Source organism: Balaenoptera musculus, chromosome 2 (genome assembly GCF_009873245.2).
Source record: "Balaenoptera musculus isolate JJ_BM4_2016_0621 chromosome 2, mBalMus1.pri.v3, whole genome shotgun sequence".
Taxonomy (NCBI): Eukaryota; Metazoa; Chordata; class Mammalia; order Artiodactyla; family Balaenopteridae; genus Balaenoptera; species Balaenoptera musculus.
In genome coordinates this window covers 83631061-83642351 of record NC_045786.1, presented here as the reverse complement: position 1 = coordinate 83642351, position 11291 = coordinate 83631061, and the positions used below count along the sequence as shown (strand labels likewise).

At 36.1% G+C, this 11291-nt stretch overlaps 1 protein-coding gene across 4 annotated transcripts in view; it reads right to left on the bottom strand.

Annotated features, from left to right (window-relative positions):
- SECISBP2L (SECIS binding protein 2 like) overlaps positions 1–11291 on the bottom strand; it is a 59090-nt gene that overhangs the window by 27437 nt on the left and 20362 nt on the right. For 2 of the 4 annotated variants that reach the window (XM_036842177.1, XM_036842175.1), the window contains exons 8-14: positions 9493–9627; positions 7945–8025; positions 7234–7401; positions 6947–7088; positions 3445–3614; positions 2546–2678; positions 618–780 (exon numbers count right to left, since the gene is read on the bottom strand). In XM_036842177.1, the coding sequence (XP_036698072.1) occupies positions 618–780; positions 2546–2678; positions 3445–3614; positions 6947–7088; positions 7234–7401; positions 7945–8025; positions 9493–9627 (992 nt within the window). The remainder of the gene's footprint in view (positions 1–617; positions 781–2545; positions 2679–3444; positions 3615–6946; positions 7089–7233; positions 7402–7944; positions 8026–9492; positions 9628–11291) is intronic. The other 2 variants (XM_036842178.1, XM_036842179.1) reach the window with 1 other exon arrangement.

Below are 11291 nucleotides of genomic sequence, written 5' to 3'. Positions count from 1 at the left end.
TTTGGATTCACACATATTTTACTTTCACCCTGGGATTCTTTCATAGGTAAACTTAATTTCAAAGGTAAAATTAATTCATCTACACAAATGTTTACATTCTAAAATCCTTCACAGCAATAACTGTCAGTTCAAGGTTATTCACAGATGGGCATTTTCAAACTTAGAAATATATGCTTAAAAACAAATAGGTTTATGTAACAGGTTCACTACATGTAGTAGGATCTTAGAAACTTGTTATTAATTGGTTAGAGAGGTTTTTTTTGAAGGGCCCATAATATAAACAAAAAAGCAAAAGCATTTGGAGAGGAAAAATGTCACAGTATGACATTTTATATAATACATAAGCTGTAAGAGGCCAAATTTCATGGGTATAAACACTAGCTGATATAAAAAGAATGTATTTACTGTCAAATCACTTTTACATGAACACTGACAGCTGACGGAAGGCAAATACTTTCCATATAATAAAACCCGTTGTTAAACAAAATCTGAAAGAACTTAAAGATCTTTGGTATTCTGTCTGTTCAACCCACCAAGAAAAAAATGACAATATTATATTCAGAACTACAGTCAAGATACTTAAACTATTCAACCTCAATAATGAGACTAAAACTTACTCTCTAAATCTTTTGCTGTGGATTTTGGTTATTGTCGAAGATGCCATTGGACTGCCTATCCCAGAACTAGCCGGAGAGCCTTGTGACACAGGTGTCATACAGTACGGAGAGTTCTGACTTGCTGGAGAGAGGGATGCATCACTGGGCATGCTCAGTCCAGCATCTGTGGAGACGTGGGGTGAGGGAAAATAATTTAGAAATTTTGAATGCTGAAAAGCTCTATACTGATCAACATAATTTAGAATGGCAGTTATCTTTTGTTATCACTTCCAAATTCTCCAGAAGCTACCAAGCTGGGCATTGTTCGTATCACAAACATTTCTCACATACTACAAAAGTCAAATTTTCCTATTATGTCTTAAAATATACTCTGAAAAACATCAAGCATAGCCTACAAGTCTCCACAGAAGAGTTGCAAGAAGGCCAAGTTATCTAAAACATGTATTCCCAGGGGATCTAAATTGAAGAACAAAAGACGTATCCGCTTCTGCACTCTTTCCAGATCATATTACCCATCTCCTTCCTCTCTATTTTTCCACCTATTTCTTAGAAATAAATTTTTTAACTGTCTAAAAATTCCCATTGCTGCTGGCAACGATGAATTCTACCTCACTCATTCTCTCCACACCACTCCCAATTCTCCTGGCACCACCCCAGCTTCTCTTTCATTTGGTCTTTGCTCCTGTGCTCAGGCAGCCACGTTTGCAGATGCCACCTCTTGACTCAACTGCCACCTTTAGTCACTGCTTCTTTTCTGAACAGCTCTAAAACTCAGGAAAGGAGTTAGCATTTGTCCAGTCCATTAATTTGCAAAGTTACACATATATCTTATCTCTCTACTGGATTGTAAGCTTTTTGTAACAGGGCCAGTCCACTATGTATCTTTATGACATTTCCTGACCTTCCCATCCGAACCCCACTTACTAAAGTACATATGATGGATGTTCAACACACACTTGTTGAAGGAATGCATAAACAGATACACCTAAATACAAAGGCAATGATACTTAATTAAGAGTAAAGGGGAACGCTAACCAAACATATTGGAACAAATCTTAGAAGAAGTAAACTTATTTTTCTAAACACAAGGGAACACCGCTACTAAATCTATGTGTAAATCAGATTTAAATGTTTTGCCAAAAGTTGAAGAATAAATACCAGTAGAAATAGGGACCTAGTCAGGTTCCTCTTAAAATCTTTCTTCCACAGTAGTATAAATTTTAGAAGGCATCTGCAGTTTTGCTGAGGTCCCAGCTGGAATCATGTGCTGGCACCCACTGTATGGGACTGAATCTTACTGACCAACTGGCCTCTGCACTACAACAAGCTTTGCAATTATTCCACAAAAGCAAGGAAGAAAATCAACAAAAGCAATTCAATAAAATATACAGGTGACCCTCGTACAACATGGGGATTTAAACCTCATATAATTTATAGTCCGCCCTCTGTATTGCGGTTCCTCCACCATCTGTGGATTCAACCAACCATGGCTGAGTAGCACTGCAGTATTTACTATTGAAACATATCTGTGTACAAGTGGACCTGTGCAGTTCAAACCTGCCTTGTTCAAGGGTCAACTGTAGTCCTGCAAAGAAAGTCAATTGTGTTCTAGATATAAAAGAAGGCAAGATGAAAGGAACTGTGACAGTTACAGAGGATGCATTGGTAAGATCATAATTATGAGGGTTTACAACAAATTCAGGAGTTAAGCTTCAAAAATGCCATAGACCTACTATGTAACACCTGCCTCCCTGCCCTTTAAATATCTCCCTACAGAAGCATCTTCAAAAGAAACCACTCTCAAAAATCAAAAAATTTAGATAAAATATGGAGCATATTTAGGAGAATAACTAGTGATGTGTTGTTACCTACTAATTAAAATACTTCGGACCATTTTATGAGAAGAAGGGGGAAAGAGGTGATCTTACCTTCTTGGGAAACAATCTCCTGCGGCAAATCATCAATAAAATCTAAGTGCATTTCTATTGGTTCCTCAGATCCCAAAAGATTGTGGTCCACAGTTAAACGGCCCTTCTTTTCCTCTCTTTCTTTCAAAATAACCTAAAAGTCATTACCAGTCTTTAATTACTAATTACTCTTTAAGTAGGTACTGAATGATTAAAATGGTCACTATTACATAGGAATAGTAGTGTTCACTTAAAAAATGGACGTAAGGATTTTGGTTGGCTATGTAGAAACTGACTGGCAAAAAGGTAAATGTAATTTTAGGCACTGTAGTTGAAGGAAGTACTATATCCAAAATAAAGGACGGCAATATAATACTACAGCTATCAAACCACATCTGCTTCAGTCTTTAAATCCTAGTAGACAAACTAGGGTTTCCCCCAAAATGGATAAAATAAAACCTTTGGAAACCAGGTCACATAGTTACGTTAGATTTATTTGGTCATAGATCATCTCATTCGCTCCTCCTAATAACAATACTGAGTTAAACAGAGCAGATATTATACCCAACTTATAGATAAAGAAGATGAGGATAAGAAAGGTTTGCTAAAACTACACAATAAGTACTGAAGTTAGCACTAGAATCCCAGGCTTCTGCTACCTAGGGTCTAAAGTTTTTGGATACCTAAATGTTTAACGTTTTTTTTTAAACTGATAGAACTGATTCCCCAGGGCCTTGGTCAACACAGAAAGATAGTCATGATGCTGAGATCCCCAACCTTAAATTAACTAGTCATCATAAAGAGGCATGTCTAAGAACTTTTCACAATAATCTGTTGGCCAAAACGCCACAACTACTTTTGCAAAACGATTTAAACCCTTTTTTATACCGTAAAATAAATATCCCCAGGTTTTGGTTTACCTTTTTAAGTGCTGTGGGCCGTTTTAGTTTTGCAATTTCCTTTTCTTTTCCTTTTTTTGCTTTAGAGGAAGTAATGTCCAAAGAATTAAAGGATGTCAAACAGGGCTGACCTTTGGTTAAGGGTTTTCTGTTAGTAGAGTCTTTAGTGTGAAAAGAAGCTGCAGTGACCACTAAAAACAAACAAGAACATTAGTTTTACTACTATGGCCAACTCCACATATTTTCAACATTTCTAATAATAAACCTATTAAGAACAACAACATCCTCTTCTTGTGGAAAACAGACGTCATATAGCAGGAGCAGTATATGGCCGTGCAGTGTCCCTCAGATACAGCTCCAAAGAACCATTCTACCTCTGGAATTTCAAAACTCTGCACCTCTCCTTATTCCTAATGAACCTAAAACTGACCCTTACATAAGATAAGTAGTCTATCACTCCTCTCCTCATTTCAGCCTGTCATTAAAGAATGATATTCCCCTCTCAGCTGCACTCTCAGTACTATTCAGCAATTCTTTTATGCCTGATTGATCGTTACCCTCATTCTCCCGTGGATACCACCCATCCTTCAGCAGACCTAGCCTCTAATCTCAATTCTCTCACTCTAGCAGAAAAGCTTTCTTGCTACTTCCTTGAGAAGATGCTTTCCAATATAAACTTCTAAGCCACCTGAGAGGAGGCAGCAGGCATCCTTACTCCCACCGAAGGCTTACCAACCACCTCTTCTCATAATCCCATCTCAGGATTAATTCCTCAAGGATTTTGCTCTATTACTTTCCCCTTGCATCTTTCAAGTTGCTCCTTGACTTGACCCCTGACTCTTTTCCCTAACTCCCCAAAAGAAGTTCAAAATCTCCTCCATATAGAAGGAAGAAAACACAGGCAAACTAACAAAACCTCTCCGTTGACTGGCTTCTAAGAAACCATCACCCCCTCCCTTCCTCATTACCCCCAAATCATTAAAATCTGGCCTCTGCCCTACCCTCTCTCTTGAAACTGCTATTGCCAAGATCACATAAACCCTGGCAACTGCCCAATCTAACTCTGATTCTTTGCTCTATTCTAGTTTTTTTCAGCATTTGTTACCAAAGACCACATCCTCTTCCTCAAAATTCTATCCTCACCTTTTGTGACATTATGTTCTATTTTTCTCACTCTTTCTCAAACCTGTTTTTCTGGTTCTTCTTCCTTCTGTCTTTTAACTCTGAGCATTCTACAAGGCTTTATCCCTGAACATCTTTTCTCCTAATTTTTCTTTCCCCTGACAATCTTATATATTTCCACAGCTACAACAATCATCTCTATTTGAAATTCACTGACTTCTAACCTGAACTGCACATACCTAACTCTGCGTTAAATAGGAACCACCAGGATCTCCCTAACTAGCATTTCAAATACAACAGGGCCAGAGTCTGTTCTTCCCGAGAAAATTCTTCTTCCGTGATCCTTAACCTGTTTGGTATCATCATATACCTAACCCCCACCACAGTCCTCCAAGTCAGAGAGTTTGGAGTCATCTTTGACCTGTTTCCACATTCCATCAATTAAAAAACCCTATTAATTCCTTAAAATCCTTTTACATCTCTGCCATAGTCCCGTCCCTCTTTTGGACTTCCCAAGAAAGCTGATTTCCTTGTAATCAACACTTCCCAATTTAAACATTGGTGATAGATTAGAGGTTAATCTCACTTCTATCTGTCAAGAATCTTACTCCCCCTTTAAAGCCCAGTCCAAATGCTATCATATATGAAGGCATTTGTAACATACATCCCTGTTGACATAAATCACTCTTTCTTCTATAAGTTCATAAAACTTTGCTGGTATCTTTCCTAAGGCACTGCTTTTTATTAGTTATGTGGGCACGTCTTTCTCTCAGACTAGATTATAAACTCCTTGACCACAGGTATATCTTAATCATATCTGTAATTCCACAGTTCTTGACACCACACTTTGCACGTAGATACTTACATCTGTATACATTAATGTGCTAAACAAATCAAAGTTGTAATAATAAGCCACTTGAAGTTATCACAGGCTAACAATCTCTTTCCCAAAATAACTGGCTAACCTTTAATGAGTGATTATAACCCAGACGCTCTTCTAAGCATTTTACATGTATCATCTCATTCAATCCTCAAAACAATCCAGAAGCAGGTACTGTATTATCTCCATTTTAATGTAAGGAAACTGAAGCACAGGAAGATTAAATAACTCGCCAAGGAAAAACATGGAAGAACAGGATTCAAGACGCAGCGCAACTCCAAAGCCCCTGCATGCAGCCACTAGACCACACTGCCTCTGGAACACTGCTAACTCTCAGTTCCACTCCCTAGAGTCCTTTACTCTTAGTGAGATGTTACTGCCACTTTCCTCATCTCAACAGCATGCAACTCTAAAGCTTAGTATGCACTCAATATTATTTTTACTAACAGTTAATCAAAGCTAACGTTCATACCGGATGGTAACTAGCTATAGGTTTAAACATTTTGCACACATGATTAAAATTATAAACTGTTACTTATATTTTTGTTTAAAAACAGTAGACCCTTTACATAGGAGCAGAGGAAAGAGAAAATTCCATTCTTCCTCTCAACATCAGTGCTTTTTGTTGGTGCCTTTCCCTTTCCTTTATCTTATTCCTCATCCTCTAAAAACAAAGACTATGAAAAGAAATGAGGGAGCATGTCAAAGGTGCTGAGCTCTAACTCTGACGAGGTTTGTTAAAATATAAACTACTGTTTCAGCAGAAAGCCAGCTCATTTTCTCTCTCCCTCCCTCCCCCCACTTCTCTCCCTCTCTGTCCCTCCCTGTCTCCCTTTCTCTCTCTCTCTCTCACACATACACACAAAATTTGATTAAAATGCCTGTGTTTCCCATTTGGTTTTAAATTGGATAATTTAACAGTTATAGAGCCAAATTACTTGTGATTCTTATTGATACCTTTGAAGAAGAGAAAAATTTGGTTGGTTCATAACATATACCAACCGACATTTGAACAGAGACCTGGAGGACCTGATGGAACAAACTATACTGATGCCTGAGGGAAAAGAGTTCCAGGTAAAAGAAAGAGCAAGCACAAGGACACTGAGCTTGGAGCATGTTGGATGTGTCTGTGGAACAGCAAGGGGGCTGTTCTAACGTGGCTAGAGCAGTGAGTGCCAGGGGAGAATGCTGATGAGGGCAAAAAGGTAACAGGATCAGCTAAGATATGACTTAGGACCCTGGCTTTGCTCCAAGTGAGATGACGAGCTACTAGAGGATTTTGAACTTATATTTGAAAAAGAGTGCTCCTTTTAAGATAGACTGGGGGTTAGGGGGAATAAAAGGTAGGTAATAGTTAGGAGGCTACTACACTGTAGTTTGATGAGGGCTACTAGGGTGGCAGGAGAGAAGCTGCTGAGTAATCAGACTCTGGACTTTTGTAGGTATATATAATTTAGATTAACAATTTCCAAAATACATTACCAAAGCCAAATAGCAAATTGCTAGGATTAATGATATCACCTGTATATGACAGAGGTCTGGTATTAGTAATTTGCCGCGCTTTCATGGCTTGTTGTTGTTTTTCCAGAGCTGCTAACATGTCCCCCAAATCTAGTTGTACAGGTGTTTTATTCTTTTTCCCAGCTGCCTTTGATAAAGCTTCCTGCAAAGTAAACATGAAAACATTTATTTTTCATTTTAGTATGAAAATGTGACAATTTAAGATAATTATATTTGTCACTCTTCCATCCATCCCCCAAAACCTACCAAATAAACTATCATATTTGTTCATAAAAATGAATACATACCTGTAGTTTTTTCTGCTCCATACTTATTTCTGAATATTCTTGAGCTGTGGCAAGGGCTGCTGCTAAAGCTTTCTTCTTTTGACTTTTTGCACGTTTAGGAACTGAGGTTGTAATGGGAATTGGTGTCTGAACTATATTGATTGGTGAGTTCTCAGGTAAATCATCCAACTGTGATAACCAGAGAAAAACATTTGTTAGTGATTCCATAAAAGTCTAATCGTAAGGAAAGACAATCTAGAATGTGAGATGTTCTACAGTATAACTGGACTAGACTCTTCAAAAGATTCAATTACATAAAGAACAGAGTGAGATGGTGGGATCATTCTAGACTGGGAGACTGGAAAATAATAGAGACAAAACAGCAAAATGCAATAGGTGATAATTGTCTGGATCCTGGACTGAAAACAAAATAACTCCAAGGTAAAGTTTTGCAACAACTGGGGAAATTTTAGCATGGACTATATGTTTTATGATGTCATTTAATTAATGGTATTTCCTTGTCTGTAATGGAACTATGGATTTCAAAGGACAGTGTCTCTGTTCTGGCTATGCTGAAAAGAAATACTGAAGATCAGTACTAAATACAGTGCTTCTTCTATACCATGCTGCCCTACAAGTCTTTATACTTAGCTGTAATATTTCTTTTCAACATTGCCATAGCTCCAAAGATGTTCATATATTTTGCTTATCTTTTTTAAAAGAGTCACTTACTACTTTTGAAGAAAGTTTCTGTTGAATATTCTCATCTTTAGCACTTCCATTCTCATTTAGTTCTCGAAATCCATCTTCATCCTGAAATAGTTCCACATTTTAAGTAAAAACAGAGCTCAAAGCAATAAACTCTTAACAACAACATTTATAATGCTTAAGAGTAATGAAATGATAGGGAAGTAATTTTTTAACTCAATATTAAACTATTTAAAGTCAGTCTTAAAAAGGAAATCTCATTTCTCACATGCTAAAACATAGCTAATTTAATTATTCAAGGATGGGGATACATCCACACGTGTCCATCCTTTGGATTTCTGCATCTACTATTCCATTTTTATTAATAATTCTATCCTAAGGTGGGTAAGTAAATAAAAAGAAATTCAAAAAGGATTTTATCACATTTCACATAATTTTGAAAAGATTTTAAACAAATGGCTTAATATGAATTTCATTAATATATTCCCTGTCCCATTACTACATACACCAGTCAATAAAATTAAAAGTTAAAAAATAAAAATAAATTCCCTATTCAAAGTAATTTCTTAACCAATATCCTCCTTTACACCGAAATTTACATCTATTATTTTTAACTAAATATAAGTATGGAACCAATCATATGATTAAGTGCAAATAAAAAATCTGCCACATGTACTGTTCTTGATACACTACTTGAGCTGTACCCTCAAGTCCTTTAGGTCAATTACTAAGCTTATCTAACATATTATTCATCTGAAGCCTCTGGCCTCAAGCATATTTAAACTCCATCTATTAACTCATTTTATAGAAACGTCATAACAAAAATGAGTTACCTGGGATGTTGTTCACCATCTTGACACAATCAAATTCTACTCATTCTTTAAAACCTATTCTAAATGTTATCCCTATCCTGCCTCAAACCCAGAGGTACTTATTTCTCCTTTCAACTTCAACCACACCCGAGAAGTATCAGGTGTGTACATGTCTACGTTCCTCTATGACACAGCAACCTCCCTACGGGTAGTGTGCTTATTCACCTTAATGTATCATGCAGAGCACCTAACTTTAAACATACAACAGCCCTCCAATGAGCACCAGTTAGATGAATAAATAATAGAAACATTGCAATTAGAATATAAACTGTCTGCCTATTAGAAAAAGTAAAATAGCCTTTTATCTTCCTTCTTCAAGACTCCCCTGGCTAGCAGCACAAATTAACTAGATTGAACTATTCAAATTTGAAAAACTTAACAAATAGATTCAACGAAGAAAATGAAAGTTAGGGAGAAAGTTTCAAACTAGGTGAAGTCCACATAAAATTAAGTTCTACCTCCATATGTTACCTCAAAATGAATACTCATGACAAAAACTTATAAAAATAAACATTAATAAAGTTAATGTTAGACTAACTATATATAACCAAGACAAAAATGACAAGACAAATACATCTAAGTAACTTACAATCTACTTGCAGTCACATGTTAAGACATAAAAAGTACTTATCATAATGTAAGAAAAATTAATTTCTTAATGGCAACATTTGCTATAACAATACACAGTTTGAAAAAATACCTCAAAATATAAAGACTCGGAATTTGGGTCGCCTCTATGACACTGACTGGGGTTTAACTGCTTATTATCTTGTCTCTTTTGCAAATTCTGTCTTCTTTCTGAGGAAGTACTATGTCCTCGGCATCTGAATCCAACCTAAATAAACCCCAGAGAGGGGAGAATATATTACTTTTAAGTAAAATGTTTTATTGAAGTATAACATACAAAAATGTACCCCAAAGTATACAGCACAATGAATTTTCATAAAGTGCATAACTTATTACAAAAGGTTACAACTTTTGACAAATAAGGTCATTATAATAAAAATACAAAAATGTGATAATTAGTGCATGTTACTTTTTTCGCTTGTGCATGAACGCTTATATCAACTTTATTTGTAATTCCAAAAACTGGAAACAACCCAGATGTCCTTCATTGGGAGAGTAAACTCACTGTGGTATATGCATCCTATAAAACAGCAGTCAGTCACGAAAAGGAACAAACTACTGATATACCCAATAATCTGTATGAATCTCCAAACAACGATGCAAGTGAAAAAAGCCAATCCTAAAAAGACTGTATGAGTTCATTTATACAACATTCTTGAAATGACAAAACCATAAAAAGGGGGAACAGATTAGTGGATTCTAGGGGTTAAGGAGAGGCTGGTGGGGAAGGGAAGGGAGTTTGGCTATAAAAGGGCAACATGAGGGATCCTTGCAGTAATGGATCTGTTCTGAATCGACTATATTGATGTCAGTATCAGGGTTGTGATACTGCACTACAGTTTTGCAAGATGTTATTACCATTGGGAGAAACTGAGTATTACCTTTCTATAAAACTATCGTAGGTCTTTTAATATCTGTAGTTTTATTGTTTTTTAGTTCCTAGGAAATATTAAAAATTTTAAATCTTGTTTATAAGAAAACAGATTTAAAAGAATAAAACTGTCAGTCACATAAATTATTATTATCCTATTGACCCATTTGCAAAATGTTCAACTGTCATAAAAGCAAGAAAAAAACACATTAAGCACTTTAAGAATCTTAAGACAATCAAGTTCCCTCTCTTAAGTACCTAATGCAACTTAGATGAAATGCCTCTGAACCAGGACACCTTGAGAAGATGTGAAAAGTATGATCTTCTTTACCAGTTACCCAAGAATTCTAACAATGTACAGAACTTGAAGCAGACCTGGACTGAAGGTGCTGTTGTATAGGCTTTGGATTATTAAATCAAAAATATGCACACAAAGACCTAGAAGCACCTAGCAATTCCCATGCTAAGCAACTGGTCTAAAAAGACTTGCTGATAAGAAACAGATTTTTTTTTTTTTTAAAGAAACAATTTTAATACTCTCTTGGGAAGTAGGCTGTATGGCAGAACTATACGCCAGAGGATAGTCATATAGTAAATGTAATCTTCCTTAGAATATGCACAATGGGGCTACTTCCTATAACCTATAAGCATCTGTTAGGAAACTTGATAATTTGCCAGGTACCCAACAGTTCCTTGGTTTTAAATATTTACCTCATTTTAAAATAAACTCATGAACATGGATAGAGAGATAGACAGAGGAATACATATGTGATGAAGCAAATTTCTGTAAAATCTTTGATAGCATCAAGCTAGTAGCTATATGAATGGTCTCTATAAAATTACTTCCACGTTAAGGTCTGTTTAAAAATTTTCATAATAAAATATTTTTTAAATTGGCTCATGAAAAGCAGCTCACACAAGGATGCTAAAACAAGTGCAATTTACAATGTCTAGGTACTAAAGAAACAACTGAATTCACATAAATTATTAACACTGAAATG